Source organism: Lissotriton helveticus, chromosome 1_1, assembly GCF_964261635.1.
Source record: "Lissotriton helveticus chromosome 1_1, aLisHel1.1, whole genome shotgun sequence".
Classification (NCBI taxonomy): domain Eukaryota; kingdom Metazoa; phylum Chordata; class Amphibia; order Caudata; family Salamandridae; genus Lissotriton; species Lissotriton helveticus.
In genome coordinates, this window is record NC_136057.1 from 1,467,183,719 (window position 1) to 1,467,203,651 (window position 19,933).

Below are 19,933 nucleotides of genomic sequence, written 5' to 3' on the forward strand. Positions count from 1 at the left end.
GCTCACTGGTTAGAGGCGGCTGACCCGGGAGCAGAAGTCGGCCTGGGACCAGGGTTCAATTCCCGGCGCGGCAGGGTCGTGGACTTGGGTCAGTGGACTAGATAATTCTCGCTTCGGTGCTTACTCTAATCAGGGGTTCCACTCGGCAACTCTGGGCATTAGCTTGCCTAATCTCCACAACGGCCCCATCAATTCCAGGGATGCCGGGCTCCACCTTGGGGACTCCCAGCAGGGACCATCCCTCAGGGAAAGCCAGGACGGGTTCCCCAGAGTTATACAGCGCGGGTAGCAGTGCGCTTTACAAGCTCAAATACATTTACATTTACCCCACACCCCCTTTATTGTTAATGTTGTATTATATGTATGTCTTGCACGTCTGTCCTGGGTGTAGTTAGTCTGAATGCTAAATTGCCTTGTGAGTGCCCTTCCTTTCTGAGCCTTACCCATCTTGTTCACTTGTACAGGCTTCCCCTTTGGATCCCTTTTTCTCCTCTGACTCCTGTATGATCCTGGGCAGCGCAGGAACTCCTCTTCCTGTGTAAGTTTTCTACCCAGTTCCCAGTCCTTGCCCAAGTCCCTGACTGTGTTCCCCACATAGTCCCGGACAGTCCCTGACACCCAGTTCCCATTTCAGTCCCTGATGATATAGTCGGAGACCCCCATCCTTCCAGAATGAATGTTCCCAAGGACCTTGTATCCTCCCACATCATTAGATGCCGTAGCTTGGCTAGAGTGGTTTGGCTTGGCTTGTAGTTGTCAGAAGGTGGCTCTGCTGATATGATGCACAGGCAGCAGCTCTACATTGTCACCATCCCTTAAGTGGTAATGATTTTGACTCATTGATATCTTTTTAATTTGTTCAGAAATTCAGGGAAAAGTGTCCACCAGATCTCAGGCAGTATCTGCTGACCTTATGCATAATGATACCAAACAATTTGCTGTAGCTGTCGTTAAGTGGATAGCCAACATGTTGGACAGAAGTGACAGGAGGCTGAGGGCTCTTTGTCCAATGTGACAAGAGCTCCCAAAAGCATGGACCGACACCTGAGAAGATTGGCAGTGGCAATTCTCAGGGCCCCCAGCAGAAGCCCTTGTGATATGAGTCCAATGGAGAGGACCACAAAGCAGGCATAGCGGCATGGCTGCTTCCTCCAGCTCCAAAACCAGAGGGTGCTTTAAATTACAGTCAAGTTCGTTAAAAGAAGGGTTGTACAGTGAAAGATTCTTTGTGTGTTTTCCCGTCATAGGGAACTTACTTTTCGCCACTGAAGGTACCAAAGAAGGACCAATTGACTTGTCCCAGGTTGCCAAGAGCATCTGTAGACCAAAAGCTAAGAAACATGCATCCTCAATCTAAGTGCTAGGCTCAGAAAAAAAATTAAGGTGACAGGAAGGTCCCTGTCATTAGAGCCATTGGTGCATGCAAATCACAAAGGAGAGGGCTTTTGTTAACCATGAAAAGATTCTCCATGCAGTCCAAGGCTTTGCTTTAGCAGCCTCTGCTGATTACTTTGTCTATTCCCTTAAAAGGGGGAATGTGGAAATAGATGGCAAGCTCCAGGTGAACACTGAAGTAAGAAAAGATAGGTATAGCTGGCATCCTTTACTAACGTTCTTGTCAGCTTTGTTCAGAAGAGGCGCGTATTGAGGTAGCAGCACCTACTGAAGAGGAGAAACCTCAAATCCAGGACAACACAGTTTCGGGTCCAGAAACCCTTGCAGAGCACCCTGAGTGAAACCATTTGGGGAAGTCTGGGTTCATTCCAGTGATAAAAGAGTTATAAGAGGCTTAAGGACCATCCAGGGATAATTCCTGCTGCACTTGCAGTGTAGAACTCCACTGGGCCTAAGGAAGAAGGCCCAAGACAAGTCCACTGGAGAAATGGTTGGTAATTTCAAGTTGGACTGGAAAAGAAAGACTCCTCTATATGAGCCCACTGACTTTAAGCCTTGGGCTAACTAACTAGGTCCTGGAAGCATTATATTCCTGCCATTGTAGAACGGTTTTAATAAGACATGCTCACTGAGCTGGGTTTTGCCGTGTGGGGAACAGCTATTCCTTACTTACCTGCTTTCCTGCCGTGAGGGAAACGGGCTGCTCCTTGCCATCAACGCCGGGAGGGGAACGGCATATCTGGACAACAAGCCGCAGCAGGCATTGCTGGACGCCTGCTGAGAGCGTCATCATAGCGCTTTAAATTCCGAGCGGCTCTCCAGCTGCGCGGGACTCGCGCGGTCGAAGCCCGGGCCAAGGGCGGGCCCATCTGTGCCCATCAGGGACCGAAAGAGACCGGGCTGGGCCACCCCCCTTGGCTGCAAAATTGTCCACTAAGGAAGTGTTCGAAATACTGGGTTTTAGCCAAGGGACCGGAGAAGTGAAGTAGCAGGAGTGTCCATCTGGATGAACTGTAAGTGACACTAAACCTTTGTTTTTACAGCTGTTCCTTAAAGTTTCATGATATTCAGTACCCATTAACATACAAGTTTAATATGGGGACACATATTATAAAAGCCATATGTCATGCACCTGCTTCGTCCACCCCTCCACTTCTTCCCCAGACTTCAATTGATCGGATGCTCCAAAGGACGATAGGAGTGGTGGCCACAGAAATCGAACCCACTGAGCGCAGACTGTCCATAACACCGGACTTCCCATTAGCTATGCCTCCATCTAACTCTCTACTCCCGCTTGAAAGTGGTGTCTGTATACCATCACAGGTTTCTCTGCCTAAGTCACCTGCTCCATTTACTGGATCAGTACAGAAGAGAATCACCAGAAATAGGGGGCGTACTAAAATTGCCGCCAAAACCAGTTCCATCAGCCTTCCTCCTCAAACAAGGATCGTGGGAGGGAAAAAGAGAAAAATAAATAATGGCCTTGCCCAACCTGTAGAAATCGATCAGGATGTTTTGGACTCCCCATTGCAAACGGACCTGTCACCCCCTGTATGGGCCGCATCTTTTTCAAATGCATTTTTTAATCAAATCAGTGGACTTGTAAAGGAGGAATTCGCCCTAATCCATGCACTTCTGGACAATATGACCAAGCCCTGCACATGCAAAGGTACGGCCAAAATAAACTCTCCATCTCGAGAACTTGCACAAGGAAGAACATTGGATCCAATCTCGTGCACTGGTCCAGGTAACAAAGCTGCTGAGGGATCAAGAGGGGATGGCCACATAGTCCATACTATTGTTGAAACAAATACCTCTGGCAATATTAAAGCACGTAATAAGCGGGCAGAGATTGACGGCTCTACTGCCCAGAAGATCAAGATTCTAGAACTCGCCATACTTTTCAAGGCCGCCGAGAGCTACCCTCTATTAATCTGCCCCCTGAAAGCATACCTTATGTACTAGTCCTTGCCGGTGTGCCCTCTCTTGGAGAAGGTAAAACGTAAACCCATCTGGTACTTACATCTGCTCGTTAGACAACATCAATTTTCCTATGCAGATTTTGCTGACATTCTGATGAAACGAAGGGTGAAGTGGATTGGCAATCGGACAAAGGACATAAATGGGGATTGTGTGGTTGTCAACTTTTGGAATTCCGACTTGGTCCAACAAGTTTTACACCTGGGAAATGGGGGTTTTAACATCAAACGTCTTTCTCTTACATATTTTTATAACCACATCTTTTCTTCCGGCGCAGGGGCTGGCTTGCGCAATTGGAACGGGGAATTGTTTTCACATCGACATGGGAGGGAGCAGTTGGACGGCATGCAACAAAATCAATCTTTCAACCTACCTCTTCATAACAGATATGAGACTCTGGAGGAGGTGGATTGACTCCCGATCATAGGGACCGCATATAGCAACCCTGGGTTAGCCATGCCTGAAGCCAATATTGGGTGGCTGAAGGGAAATACGAAGATCTCCACTGATAGTGCAGGGGAAGTGAAAAGGAAGCTATCCATTCCCGAGCAGTCCCAAATAAGTACGTCTAAATCTTCAATAGTTCTAGAAGAAAATGAAGAGCTTAAAGGGTTCCCTTCCCAAAATCTTGAAGTAGCCATAAGGGAACCAACTATGAAGGCTACAGGTGACAATCATCTTTCTATCGATAGAACTAAGATAGTTTCCTGGAATGTGGCTGGTCTTAAAAACAAATTACTTTGCCTAGTTTGGGGAGCCTTTGTGGATTCCTGTGATATCTGTTTATTCCAGGAAACATGGTCTATAGAACACCCCGTTCGCAGAGGCTTTGCATCTTTTCACAAACCCGCTATCGCTGGACCTAGGGGCAGGCCCTCGGGTGGTCTCATCATCTGGGTGGGAAGTCATCTGTGTTGTGATGTTAGGCAAGTAGATTCACATAGTCCTGATATATTTTGCCTATTATTGTCTTTCCCAAAAATGTTTAAACTTCTTTTAGTTAATATCTATTCCAGGCCTGTTAAAGTAGGAAGGGAGTCTACTGCAGTTATCCACCTAGAAAAATTCCTCTCGGACATTACAGAAGATGCGGCATTAATCTTGGGAGGTGATTTGAACTGTCAGTTTGAGCCTCTCTTGGAATCTGAGATTGCTGACAGTTCAGATGAGGATGAGACATGGGCTTTACCAGAGCCCAATATTCCTCCGATCATGGTATGGTCACCTTTAGCTCTCCAACTTAAAGCTTTAACTCTAAGATACTCATTGAGGGTCTGCAATGGGCTGTTTCCCCTAGACTCCCCAGGGCAGACACACCTATAATAGACCTGGCCATTCCTCTATTTTAGAATATATTCTTTGGGAAACTTGAGTATGGCCCTTAGCTACCGATTTTAGAGTTATACTTCGCGAGGATAGCTATCATAACGCATTGATGGTAAGCTTGGATATTCCTATTGGGGCTAAACATAGTTCAGGTCATACCATCCCAGATGACGGGCTACTTTTAAGTAATAATAGGAGGAGAGTGAAGTGGTCATGGCTTGAGAAATCCCAGGAGAAAATGGCAAAATTATATTTGGATGTATTTCCTGATCTCAAGGCTATGCTAGAGCTTGGGAATTCTGAAAATACAGTATCCCTCGTCAATCAGGTAGCTGAAATTAATCGTCATGCTTTCCTAAGACTGAAAGATGTCTTTTGGAAAGAATGTCATAGGACCGGCACCCAATCAACTAGACAATCTTGATTTGATTCTAAATGTAGGAAAACGAAAAGTGCCTTGACAGAGGCAATAAAATCCAAATGTAGCTCCTCTATAAAAGCGGCAAGGCTTGCCTACAAAATGCCATTCATGCTGCAAAAATCTCTTGGGGAGAGGAGCAGTGGGTCAATCTAAACAGGCCTTGGAAAATAAAGACCCAAAATCTTTTTGGAATATAGTTAGTACAGGAACCACAAGAGGGCAGGGCGCTGTTGAACCTAACATAGCAGCAGAAAAATGGGAAGCACACTACAAATCCCTATATGCTCAAAGCTCTGATGAATGTATTACCCAGGGGCAAGAAAATGTAATCTCTCTAGACCAAGAGCCAAATATACATAAGATCTCCCTGATGGAAGTACACAAATCCCTTCAAAGAATAGTGCCAGGGAAAGCGGCGGGGCTCGACAAGGTCCCCGGTGATTTTTATCGGGCTGAACCTAGGATCTGGGGCCCTTACCTTTGGGTACTTTATAACGCCATCATGGAAGGGATGGATCTCCCCGAGACTTGGTTGGGCGCAGAGGTGATACCAATATTCAAAAAGGGTTCACCTCTCCTCCCTATCAATTACAGACCGATCAGTTTGATCGATGTCTCCCAAAAGGTTTTTGCCAGGATCATATTGAATAGCCTGCAGTTATGGATGGAGGATAACAATATTCTCTCTCCTCTGCAGGCGGGATTTAGGGCTAAAATATCGACAATAGACCACATTTTTAGGATGCAGCTCCTCTATTGGAAATCAATAATGTTGGGGGGCTGAAGCCTATATTTGGTCTTTGTCAACCTCAAAAGTGCTTTTGACCTCGTCCCTAGAGAGGCACTATGGAATGTGCTTCAGGAGTTGGGACTTCCCTCCTATCTTTTACTCCTACTTAGGAAATTGCATAATGGCACCTATGCCCAAATTAGATTTAGGAAGAAAGGGGAACATACCAATTCTATCCCAGTTAATAGGGCAGTGAGGCAAGGATGCGTATAAGCTCCTACCTTGTTCTGCATTTTCATCAATGGCTTGGTGGATGTTTTAAATAAATGCCAGAACATCGATGCCCACAAGCTAGCGAATAAGAGCATACCAGCTATGATGTTCGCAGACGACACCTTGCTCCTCTCCAAATCCCCTATGGGCCTGCAAAACATTCTGGATGCCTTTTGCGAATTTTGCAGGGGTAGGGGTCCAAAAATTAATATAGAAAAAACAAAATGTATGGTTTTTAACCCTAGCAAGAACGTACGTCCCAATCTTTGCATGAACGGTGCACCGCTAGAGAGGGTCTCAGAATTTAACTAGGCCTTACACTTAATGAAAACATGTCTTGGAAACCACAGGTGGTTAGAGCTAATCTGAGATTAACACAGACAACGGGTGGCTTGGCTAAGCATTTTAGGAAGTCCTGTCATAAACCTCTGAGTCCGGTGATTGAGATCTACAAGACACAGACCAGAAGTTCGGCTCTGTATGGGGCTGAACTATGGGGATATATGAACCTTAGCTCAATCGCTCAAACTGAAAATTATTTTCTGAGGCAGCTGGCAGGGCTTCCGGGAAGTTCTCCCTTGCACATGGATCTGGGGGTGAGACCCATTGCACAAGAAATTGGTAGGCGTCCGCTTCTTTATTGGCGTCGGCTGTGGGCAACAACAGAACTGGCAGAGTTCAGAGCTGAACTGCAAGAAGTACTTAGCCTACCGGGGGCAGGAAAGATAACATGGCTAGTTTACATAAAGAAATGCCTTAACGAGATAGGTTGCTCTGAGCTCTGGGAGAGTCCCGAAACCATCCATCCTAGGATTACTCGTACAGAGTTGAGTATCAACTATTGGAAGGGTAAATTTGATAACACCTTAAGGGACCGCAACACAGGCCCTTTGACCCGCCAGTTCATGGATATTAAATACTGCTACCAAATAGAGCTGTGTTTAGACTCCATAAGACCAATCATAGCAAGGAAACTTTATATACAGTTCCGGCATAGTTGTCTCCCCCTATATTCACTTACTAATAAATGGTCCAAAGATGTTACTTTGCTCTGCCCCGCCTGTGGGCTGGCGGAAGAAACAGAATTGCATGTTTTCTTTCTTTGCCAAGGTTACCATAAGATTAGAAGAAGAGAGCTCCAGCAATTATGTAGGGATCTTAGTGCAACCCACTGCATTGATGTGTTCAGGCTTCTAAAACACGATACTAGCCTGCACATAGTATTTGCTACATCTCGTTTTCTTGCTGCAATGGGGTGGGTTCGTATGCAATTCTTAAAACTCCAATGAATTTTTAACTGTAACCCTGGACATGGATTTCTTTTTAATTCCTTTTATATTTTTAATCTCTTTTTATCTTGCAACCCTTTTATTTGATATGAAATGTTGTCTTTTATGGAATTTTATCCGAAATAAATATTTTTTCAATAAGACATGCAGCTCTTTTAGGTGCCATTTTGATGGTCTTCTCCATGACCTTCCCCCGATTAGTATAATAGCCATTAGTGGGACTTAAAACAAATTCTGACTGTGTGCATGTTTAAACAATTCAAACCAATGGACTACATGCATAGATCTGCTAACCTACAAGGTGACCGTTTTGTTAGAGATTAACTTTGCCAGAAGGTTCAGTGCGAGCCAAGTTTTTTTCTGAAGGTCCTTACATCATCTTCCACCAAGCCAACATTGTCCTTCAACAGTTCCTTCTTTCACACTGCAGGTATTACAAACAAAATCACTGAAATCAATAAATAGTCCTCTTGCCCTTTTACCCTATTCTTTTTTGTGTTTGAAGAAACTCTACAATCGGGATGTATTGAGGCCTCTAAAGCTTTATCCAGAAAGGACAACTGGCCAGATGTACCAAACCTTTTACATTCACAAACAGTTTGAGTTGCTCTTTGCGACTACCAAAATGTTTTTTACAATGTACTAAAAATGTCAGTAAATATTTTGCAATTTCGATCGCAAAACACTGATAAATCTCATAACAAGATGTGATTAGCATGAGAAGTATCATTGTTTTGTGATCAAAATCCAGTCACAAAACACTGAAAAATTACTGACTCCTGAGGTGGAGGTGGTAAGAAATCCCCAAAAGAGACAGAGTCCCTTTAGGGTCTCTTTCCCTTTGTAAATATAAGAAGTTTGTTTGGGAGGAGACAGGCCTGTTTATAAAATTCTTTACTTGTCGCAAAAATACTGGTTGAAAATTGCGACCAGATTTTTATGACCTGTTTTTAGTGCATCAGAGTCCTAATCTTTGACACACTCTCACCATCTGTTTGTCATCATGATCTTTTTATTCCAAGCAATAAAACCGTTAAAGCATCTCTTGTCGATGGATAGTAGCTTACATTTCTAAGCCTTACAGAATGTCTATTTTACTTGAATAAAGGGAGCATCAATGGACTTTCGAAAGGATATCCCTATTGCATCCATGTGAAAGGCTGCAAAATGGGCTAATGTATGTTTTCTCGCGAGCTCTAGGCATTCTGTTTGAATCTTGGCTGGGCCTATGCTGTCGCCCCCTTTCTAAGGGTTTTAAGCTGTTGCGTCTGTTTAGCGAACCATTCAGGAAAGAGCACAGGATGACTGAGTAAGGATAAATTAGCTCCATGGGGATTAAGGTACTGTTAGTGGTTCCCTCCCTTATTCCAAACAACCACCTCTCCATCCCATCAACAGCATGGTTTGTGGTGCACAACTTACATATTGGAAAACCCTTGTAGAAACTAGTTTGTAGATGCCCATATAGAGATGGCCCACATATGTGGAGGAAAGTTTACTGCATAGAAAGCAACAAAATATTTTAAAGTGACTGCGTTCTGTTTAAGAGAAACTTTTCCCAGTCATGCTAGCACAGGTAATTCCGAACCGTACTGAGAGTGACAGCAAGAGCTAAGAGCAAAGAAGTTGCCATGAAGATAATTGTTCCTGTTCCTCCTGCTTCCTGGTCTCTTTCTTCTGGAAACAATAGAAATAAATATTTTTTTATTTTATTCAGATGCATTTTCTATTTACTCACCGACTGCACACCCTCTGGGAAGACATAGCTGATCTCTATGGTTCCACACTGGTACCCAAATCCAGGAAGATTAAGGCGGTCTCTTATTGTATGTGTCATAGTCCCTTTGGGCTGGTTACCTTCCATCTTCCCATAGGCAGTTTTACAGATAGGACACTGTGGACTTGCATCCATTGCTCTGTCCCAGCAATCCTTGCAGAAGGAGTGCTTACACTTTGTGGTCATCTTATTTGTGAAGGCATCCAAGCAGATACTACAACTCTCCTCTTCTTGCGAACTGCCTGCTGCTGCCAATTCCTTTGTCGCTGCCTCTGAACCAGACTGGACACGAGCTTCCCAGAGATCACCACGCTGATTTACAAACACTTTGTCACCCAGTTGCTGTTTAATGTATCGGATGGCTGACTCCACAGGTTGTGATATGCCGATGAGAGAGACCTCGCCTCCTTTGGATCTTATCAACTTGATGCTTGAGTGAGCGGGTTGCATCTTCCTATACAGTTCTCTTACACGATCCCTGTGGTCAATGTCCACATGCACGACAGTGCAGCTGGTTATAGCCTGTTGATACAGACTTGCAAACGCCTGCAGGGCATTTCCAGAGAGGTCAGTGTCACCATTCTGGTTCTCAATAACAATCTGAACATTGCCCCCAGATGACTTGCCTTGGCATTTTATCTGAATCTGGTAGTTGGCCCTGATGGCATCAAGTTCTTTCTGAAACAGGTTCTCCAAAAGCTCCCAATGAGCTTTTGGGATTTCCATAGCTGTGAATGTAGCCGTCAATTCATGCTTGATTCTTAGAGGCACCTTCCTCGTGGACTTTGCCTTGAGCAGGTTCATGAGCTCAGTTTCCACCTGTTTTAAGCCATCCGCCGGTCCGGTAATGACGAATGCTCCCTCTAGTTCATTCAGGATGAAGAAGGGTTTCTTCTCCCGAATTTCTTTGAATGCAGTCACAACTTTTGCTCTCTCAGAATCTGCAATGGAAACCTTTCTGCGTCCCAGATCTTTAATCATTGGTTGAACTGTTTGTGTGAAGGCCTCCTGTGCAGCTGAATTATGATGTGGTCCACTTGGAAATGTGTCTGTAAAGGATAAGAGCACCTCTGGCTGGATGTCCACCTTGTGGCGATTCATGAAAATGGAAAAGACATCTGGGTATGCTTGTCTTAGGTATTCATAATGGAAGAGAGAAAGCCTCAGCTGGTTCTGTGCTTGCTTCTCTGACAAGATGGCTTCCGTGTTCTGATCCTCCGGGAAGGTCCCATGCGGTGTCCTAGCGCTGCCCTCTGCTCCGTCGGGTACCTTTTCACCACGAACATTTTTATAAAGATTATTCACCAACTGATTCAAAAGGGCCACATCTTCAAATGAGCCCTCTAGTTTCACAATATCATTTGTTGATACACTATATTTCAAATTGCTTGACTGGATCAGTTCAAGCACTTTGTCACGTAAAGACAGTCCACCGGTACGCAGGTCCCACTCTACAGTTGTCTGCATATGAAGCTGAGGACAGAAACAACATTTGATTTTGGTTTTATTTCTGGAGGTACAAAAGACGAATGTTTACATTACTTTAATAGTTTGCAGTTATCTGACACAGTCATTCTTAATCTTACCGACCTTGGACACTGATTCCTATTGGTTCATGAGCCTGACTGTAGCCACTCGAGTGTTAATCCATACATTGCGTGCCACAGCCACTGCCCTTATACAGGGTTGTTGGTTGTGGCCTTCTTTGCAATCACTGACGATCAGTGCTTCAAATGTGTCTTATTTACCCAGATATGAAGACCCAAACACTGGGTAGTTAGGTTTGTCCGTAGTCAGAAGACAGTTAGCCAATACACTGAGTAGTTGGCATTAGTTTTAGGCATTAAGACTTTTCCCCATACTATGGTTGTTAGCCTTGTCCATAGGCATAACGGCCTACTGTTAGCCTACACCATAACCAGTATGTCCCAGGTTCATTCATTGGTTATTGGTCGAAGCTATATACTTTAGTACTTTAGCCCATACTTTCGTTTTTGGCTTTACCTAGAGGCACTGTGACTCTTGCCTACATCTTTGTTGTTAACCATGGCTATAGGTCAGTGGTTCTCAACCTTTTGACTTCTGTGGACCCTCACTTAATCATTCTAGAACCAAGGGAACCCCACTGAATTATTGTTGGAATCTGGGGACCACCAGTGTGTCATTAATGGAAGCCAGACACCCCAGCCGAAGCCTTTTCGATGATTTGAACCACAAAAAAATACACAACAAATACAGAAACATACATTCATCAAATAACTAAACAAATGATGAAACATTTTATTTAATTCATTAACAAATATTACAAAAACAAAATTTTAACACAAATGTTTGAGCTTTTCTACTTTCAATCAAGGCCACTCATCGGCCACACTATATTCTGTTTGATGCACTTGCACTGCTCTCATGAAGCAATCTGAAGTTACTAAATTAGGGTCTCATTTATGAGGTTTTGACGTATGGCAGTGCCGCAAGGAATCTTGCTGCGCTGCCCTACGGCAAAACAAAATGGCAGGAATGTGCCATATCTGTGCGATATGGTACATTCCTGTCCTTTTCCCCTGCGCTGGCACACAATGACCTGCCATGCGCCAACGCAGGCAACCCTGCACCATGGTGCAAGGGTGTCTGCATTGCCGGACTGATTGAGTTTGTTCCGGAAGCAGCACACATAGAAAAAGGAAAAAACTTTGAGCCTCCCTAACAAAGGTTTACGATTTCTTGTAAATCTGGGAAAGCTTCAGATTCCATGTGTGTTGTGTGGGTACACCCACAGCAACACCCATGGAATTCCCCTTTCATTCAGTGCTCTGCGTGAAAGGGGCACATATTTACGAGGTCATGAAAAGCCATGTAAAGTGGCTTTATGTTGCCTTGTAAATATGCCGGGGCACATTGCACCACTGAAACGTTAAAAGAGCAGCGCTCCGGCGGCGCAAAAATGCTCATAAATGAGCCCCTTAATTTTTTGCCTCCAATTTCACATTCCTTCACATTTAATTAACGTTTTATAATTTTCAATTGTACATTTTGCTTCTTTGTTTATATATAATATTAAACTGCTAGCATTATTTAATTTTCTCATTTTCTAATCTGTTTATTGGATATATTGAAAATTGAGAAAATCAAACAAATAAATGAATAAAGCAAGGAAGAAACCCATCACCAGTAGCAAAATACAGCATTGGAATCCGGTAAGAAATAGACATTACACTATAAAGCAAAGCAGAATGTGGGGGCAAAATTAGAAAAGGAGGAGGATAATGCGCTACTTCCCTAGCATAGGTTATAGGCGGACACTGCTTTTGATAAGACGCCCCAATGCAATAACGCATTAATGCTAGAGAGTCGTGTGGGCCCACCCCTAAGGAAAAACCAAAATGAATAAGGTTCAAGTATGTCTATGTAATGTTTTATACGTGTATTCATCTCTAGATATTATTGCTAGGGCAGTGTGGGAAACATAGGTGTATATCACAAACTGCTAACAAGGAAGGGGTAAACAGAACCCAAATAAGGGGGTCAAGGAAGGGAGGATGTGCACAGAATATTTTGAGGGGGGATTAAAGCCACTTAAGGGGGGGGGGGGGTGAGACATCCTCCTACACCTTCGATGGGTTTGGGGATGCCGGTTGTCGACTTCTACAGTAGGACACAGGAGGATCTGTGGAGCTCGCAGGCGAGGGAGGACCAAACGGTAATGCTCTATCTCGGAGAAATGTTGAATTAATGGCTATCAGATGTGAGTGAATTTGGTGTCTATGAGGTTAATGCGGGCGGAATGTAGCTCAAGGGCTAGAACATGCCATGAGCGGAGAAACCACACGGCAATAGGTGCAGGGTTAGGCTTCTTTCAGAATAAGGCTATGGACTGTCGTGCTGCTCCTAACATCTGTGACATTAAACGCCAATCAGAGTGAGTCATAGCAGCCAATGTCGAAGGTCTAATACCTAGCAGAGTCACTATCGGGGAGCTAGGAATAGGGAAACCACCATGTCCTTGATAAGACTCAGGATTTCTTTCCAGAATACCGCTATGCTGGGACAGAACCATCATATGTGGATGAAATCACCTCTATCACCCTGGCCCCTCCAACAGGTCGGGAAAATGGGGTTGCGTGCTATGGGCGTGTTAGGAGAAGGGAACGAGGTCAGGCCCCGAAGTATTGCCGATTTATCCCATATGTCTGAGACTGTTTTTGTGGGAGTGGCTATGTATGCCCTACGGGGGCGAGCCCCCCGAGGGAGCCAAGCTAGGTTCGATAGAGGCCTACATGCTACCGCCCGGTCCATATGGAACCAATGCTTTTCACTCTCTCGGACCAACCATTTTGAAATGTAGCAGAGGTGGCAACCCCAATAATACTCCAGGAGGTTAGGACATGCGAACCCCCCCCCCCCCCCCCCCGCCCCCGGTCTCGAGGCAGCATCAATACCTTATTAGAAAAGCGTGGGCGAGACTTACCACAGAAAAAGTTAGTAAAATCTTGCTGGAGAGATAAGATGTCACTGTGGGATTGAGGTAGGGAGGGTTTGAAATAAGTATAGTATATTTGGGAGAAGTTACATTTTGACAGTATTAATGCGTCCAAGCCAAGAAAGGGGAAGGCCACACCATCTGCGTAGCTCTTCCTGGATGGCACTTCTATATCAAGGCCAATTAGTTGGAGTCCAGGAGGATAGCAAAGGGGCAAGGTCCAGGCCTAAATATCGCAACGTCTAATCAGACCATTTGAGAGGGATCAGATTTTGTAAGTCTTGTATCTCCGAGGCCGGAAGGGTGAGATTGAGGGCATGAGATTTGGCTAGATTAATCTTAAAGCCTGAAGCACCCTCAAAAGATCACAGGAGAGTAGCTAGTGCTGGGAGAGAGGAGGACAGGGTAGTTAGGGATAGGAAGAGGTCATCTGCAAAGAGAGAAACTGTATGTTTGTATCCTCTCAGGCGAATGCCCGAGATAGCAGGTAAACGGTGGATAGCAACCGCCAGAGGCTCTACCACAAGGGCAAGCAGGAGAGGGTATATCAGAATAGGGGCAGTAAGGCAACCATTTAGGCAAATGCGTGTGGTAGGTTGCGTATAAGGAGCCATCAGCCTGGAAATCATGGTGGGGCCCATCCCCACTCCCCGAAGAACCTCACTAAGAAAGCGCCAGTCCACCCAATCAAAGGCTTTCTCAGCATCTAATGACACCTTGCAGGCAGGTATATCTCTATACCTGGGATTTTCAATAAGGTGGGCTATACAGCGAATGTTGTCTGCCCCCTGGCGCTGGTGAATAAAACTGACTTGATGCGGGTCTATGAGACCTGGAAGATGGGGCTCCAAGAGGTTCGCGAGGATCTTAGTATAGATTTTCACTTCACGTCTGTATTGAAGAGGGCGATAGGGCGGTACGAGGTAGGCAGGAAGGGTCTTTTCCCGGCTTTGGGACAAGCACGATCTCTGCTTCTGACATAGTTGGAGTACGTCCTGTGACATCCGTGAAGCCGTTAAAAAGCAGAAGAAGGTAGTCTTGGAGCTGTGGGTAGAAGGAGCGATAAAAGGCCACAGGGAGGCCATCAGGGCCAGGCGTTTTCCCTGTTGATGTTGTTTGCCAATAAAAAAGGCCTCAATCTCTTTCTGAATATCCTCAAAGGCGACAGGGTCCTGGAGGGCCTGAAGAGGTAATCTCCACCTGGATTGTGTGCTGTTTGGGGAGTGGGAAGCTGAAGTGATATCAAAATATGGGCATGATCAGATAGGGAAATGTCAGATACAGGGCCGGACTGGGAACCAAAACCAGTCCTGGCAAAGTGCTCGGCTTGCCCCCGTGGGCAGGTTGAGGGTGTGACCGAGCTCTTTGCTGGGGCCGGTTTTCGGCCGATTTTGTTACAGGGCCGATTTTGCAGCTATGCTGCAAAAACGGCTCTGTAACAAAAACGGCCCCCAGGGACCCAAAACCGGCCCCCACCCTAGCGGCGCACCGGGGGATTGCCCGGTGCCCGCAACGGCCAGTCCGGCCCTGGTCAGATATCTCTGCAGCAGCTAGTGAATGGAGGAGGGGCAGGGAGGGAAAATAATAGTCAATACGTGAGTATGAGCGATGCGAATGAGAAAAAAATGTAAAGTCTTTAAAGTCAAGATGTATATACCTCCAGGCATTGAGTAGTCCTAGATCAGTGATAGCGTTTTTAAGAGCTGCGGACATAGCACCAATGCTTTGATATGCGTGTGCAGTACAGTCCCATTCCATGTCCCATACTAGGTTAAAATCCCCCCAAGAATAATCGCTGTTTTTTTAACCGGTTGTAAGAGATCGCTTATGTAGGACATACAAATGGATCTTGGTTTTGGTTAGGGGCATAGATGTTTACGAGGGTCAGGGGCTGTGTGTCCCAGTGTATTTGTATTTTTAGGAACCTCCCGTCCGGATCTTTCACAACCTTGGGGACATTCCTCACACGACAAGCTTTAGGTAATATGGCCACTCCAGCAGTTTTAGTAGAGGAGCAGGCCAGTATTGAGTAGGATACTTGGGGTGTGACATTAGACGAATGTCAGAGGGAAGAAGGTGGGTCTCTTTCAGAAATATAACATATGGGTCCTGAAGGAGGAGATATCGCCAGACTTGGCGTCTTTTATTAGGGGAGTCAAATCCCTTAACGTTAAGCGAAAGGAATTAAAAGAAATTAGTCATGGTCAATCCTAAAAGGTGTTTCGCACAACAAACCCATCAGGAATGACGGCGGGGTCCCAACCTCCCATCCCGTCATTCCCCAACATAGTATGGAAGATAGAGGATTATGCAAGGCAGTCGGGGAAACAGGGTAACCCCCAGCAACAACCAAACTTCCAAGACTGACGGTACCCAATCTCGGCCCCCCAATAGCAGCACATCACAGAAAGATTGACAAGGAGGGGGGAAAAGGGAGAGATAACAGTCCCAACAGGGGTAGGCCAACAGGGCCAGACAAGGTCAATGACTATTCGGAACAGCCCATTGTCCAAAGCACGGGCCATTCTGAAGAAGTGACTCTTCGAAGGGACCCTGTAGACCGGGGGGGGGGGTAACAGTTGCCAATAAGTACTTAGGTCACCGCTTCTAAAGGCCTGTTGCGAGGTGAAGGATAGAAGTCGTCCTCCAGCCGGCGCTGTAGCGGGTCCAAAGGCCCAAAACCATGTTGGATGTGGCCGTGTGCATTTTTATTTTCCTGCAAGGGACCATTTCTGCCCAAGGCGGAGAGACGGCTAGAACAGTTGTAGGAAGTTAGATTCACACAGGTTTATCCACTCACCATGTTGCAGTGGTAGGTACAGGGAACACAGGGAGCTGGGCACTCCAAGTCGAGATTGCATAGAAGACTCACTATCTTTAGGTGGCGGGACAGTAGCCAGTTCCAGGCGGGGGCCCTCCAGCGCGGATGGAGGATCTCCGTCTCCGGGATCCAGTGGAAGATGCATGAGCTGTTTTGCCTCCTTCAGTGAGCGGAGGACGCGCCGTTTGTCCTCCCAGTTGAACAATTGAGCAAAGGGATGGTCCCACTGGTACTTGATGTCGAGTTCACGGAGCTTGTCCGTAACTGACTTAAAGTCTTTTCTCCTCCGAAAGGTGGCTGGGGAAATGTCTTGAAAGATTTGGATCAAGAATCCATTTTAACAGAGGGTTTTAACTCCCTGAATCTTTCTCAAGATGGCTTCTTATTCAGAGAGAAAATTGACCAGTGTGAGTATGTTCGGGACGAAGTCAGGACGATTTCTAAGGCCCGGGACCCGGTGTGCTCTGTCCAGGACGGATGGGGATGCATCTTCGTTCTCGCGGATCGCCTGGAGAAGATCTGCCGTGAAGGTCATGATGTCTTTGCCTTCCGCCCCCTGGGGAACTCCTCTGATACATAGGTTGTTAAGCCTACTTCAAAGCTCAAGATCCTCGTGTATGAGCTGTAGGCTAATGTGTTGGTCTTCCAGTTCCGCCATTCACCGCCATAGGCTCTCATGGTCCTCAGATCTGGCATCCATGGTGCATTCAAGATCGTCCACCAGCCCGCCGATTTCCGTGACATCCCTTCGGATGTCCTGCAGCCTGGCTTTGAAGTCTTGTTAAGAGACCCAATTTCATTCTTGATCTCTTGGAGAATGTGGTCATAGAGGCCTGAGTGATAGGTGTATGAAGCTGGGCCCTTTCTGCTCAGGCTCTAAAGAGACGGCTGTAGCATGAGGCTGTGAACTGGATTTGGACCATAGAGAAACTACCGGGTTGTACCTGGTCGAGGTAGGATCTGGGTTCTTGTTGGCTTTATTTTTAAGGGGCATAGCCAATTATTACTCCTTGACAATGTCACAGCAGCTTCAAATTAAGTATCACTCAGGGTTAGAAATGGCACTGCCAGTTATACGTCAGGTTCAGGTATGGCTCAAGTTGTGGAGAGCAATCCAGCAAGAGGCTATAGGCAGCAAGGGGGTATAGGTATGACCGCAAAACAGGTTGCCAGGGCCAAGACCCCTCACTGCCCAGTCAAACAGAGGGCTTGGACCTCCTGGGCTGTCAGAATCACCAATTATGATTGACAACACTCCCTCAGCGCTAGCACAACCTCCTGGGCAGCCACAGTCTTGCGAGCAGAACGAAGGGTCCCATGCTTAATATACTCTAATGAGGTCACAATAAGCCAGCATGGAGAGACAAAAGGAATAAGGGGTCCCCAGCAAGCAGAGTCCGCCAAGCCTAGGTCACCAAGGCCTTACACAGGGGGAATGCACGCTAACCTCAGGGGTGCCTGGTGTTCAGTGATGACACAGACCTTCACAGGCCTGACCGGCCGGCCCCTTCAGCATACGACTGCACCGGGGACTCCCACTGTCTTCAAGCAGCAGCCCCAGTTCACATTTGCCCCCTGGTTTGCAGGAGAGGCCTCCCGTTGGTTTGGGGAGCGCGTTGCACTATTCCCTTCAGCTTCACGGGTCCGACTCTACCAGGGATCAGCCTGTGTATCGCCCCTCTCAAGATGTGACCCAGAAAAGCAGGCTTAACAGCTAGGCAGCCCCACGACCGCACGACACTGAGTGCGCGTACCTGTATGTGGGTCAGCCGCGTCTGGAATGATCCCCCGGGTACCAAGCTGAGGTGTTAAGGCCCTCAACGGGAAGGTATGATCCACCGGAGCTCCAGTTAGCAGGTCGCCCAGACTCCCCGGCAGCCATAGGGTGGAGCAAGCCCCAACAAACAAAGTTCACCTATATCGCGGCGTGCCAGAGGGCAGGCCGCTATGTCCAGGAGGCGCCTCGGATTGTTGCGGGTCCTGGCGTGTAGAAGGCAGCTAAGTGGATGGCTCAGCTGGCCCACCTGCTTCACTTCGCCGCAGAAACTCTGGGTTAAGGATACAGGCCCCGGGGGTTAACAGCTACCCTGGCGGTTTAAGCACCCTCAAACGTTCCTCTGGGCAAGACGACACAGCAGCGAGTCCAAGAACGAGGGACAGGGAAAGGATTCTTTTTGCTGCTCCCAGATCAAAAAGGTGACAGCGCAGTTGGTGACAGCTCCCTCCGACGGCGATCTGCAGCCCCCTCGATGTTCGGCTGGCAGATTACAGGTAGGCGGGGGTGTCCCTCATCCGTCCAAGAGAAGACTATGCCCTCGGTGTAGATCGGGGTGCCCAGCTTTAGCAGGCCGCGGTGGAGTGGAGACTCAGCAAGAAACGTCTTACTCCATTCGCGTCCTAGCCACGCGAACGTATTTAATTTTCTAATCAGTTGCGGACCCCTTGAGAAGACTTTGCAGATCCGCAGGGGTACGGCTACAGTTTAAGAACCACTGCTGTAGGTGATAGGTTCTGACCATTACGCTGGACTGCTGGCCTTGACCGCATCAGCGCTAGTGGTTTTTCCGCTGTGCGCTGACTTTTTTAAAATACCGCGTTACATGACGAGCTGCGCTCGTCATGAGCGTGCGAGCGGCACAACTCATGACGAGCTCAGCTCGTCATGAGTGCGGAAGGGGTTAATACCTGCCTTGTGAGCATTAGTTTCAAGATTTAGCACTCTACCCTGTGCTGGGCTTAGCTATAAGAAATAGGATCTCTAACTCTGTCTTGGTTGTTGGTCTGTGCCACATGAATTAGGCTGATAGCCCATGTCTTGGGTGATGGCAGAAACAGTAAAAGTTATAGTCCAAGCCTTGTTGGTTAGCTTTGGTTGTCAGCATTGCTGCTGCAGCTTATGCCTTTGTCATTGACCTTGGCTGCAGACAATATTGCTCTATCACATACCATAGCTGTGGCTCTTGTCTCCAGCTATTAAGTCCTTTTCCCTATAAGGAGCATTGGCCTCAGCTGTAAGTATTATGGCTGCAGCCTAATCCCTGATTGTTGGCCTTGGTTGTAAGCATTAAGGAACATATTCACAAGCACCATTGTGTTGCTCTTGCACCATGCAACGTGGTGCAAGACTGACACATCTAAAAAATTTGATTTATGAAGCTTGAGTGGCTTCATGAATCTCAAGTAAAGCAACGCAGCACCATCGCTGCATTGCCTTACTCTGTGCCAGGGAGATGTTCCATGGGTGCTGCATTGGTGTCCCCACACAACATCCATGGATTTCAAAAACAAATGCCTTCCAGATGAGGCATAACAAGGAGAAGGAATATGCTACTTACCAGTATGCATCTGTTCTTGGCATGTAGGGCTGCTGACATTTATATCTATGCATAGATCGCCGCCTAGTGTTGGGTCCGGATGATTGCACATTGTTGTCCTGGAAGAGTC

General features: G+C 46.6%; 1 protein-coding gene across 2 annotated transcripts in view; it reads right to left on the bottom strand.

Annotated features, from left to right (window-relative positions):
• LOC144828139 (E3 ubiquitin-protein ligase DTX3L-like) overlaps window positions 1–19,933 on the bottom strand; it is an 814,092-nt gene that overhangs the window by 277,831 nt on the left and 516,328 nt on the right. For both annotated transcript variants that reach the window (XM_078686257.1, XM_078686255.1), the window contains one exon: window positions 9,153–10,664. In XM_078686257.1, the coding sequence (XP_078542383.1) occupies window positions 9,153–10,664 (1,512 nt within the window). The remainder of the gene's footprint in view (window positions 1–9,152; window positions 10,665–19,933) is intronic.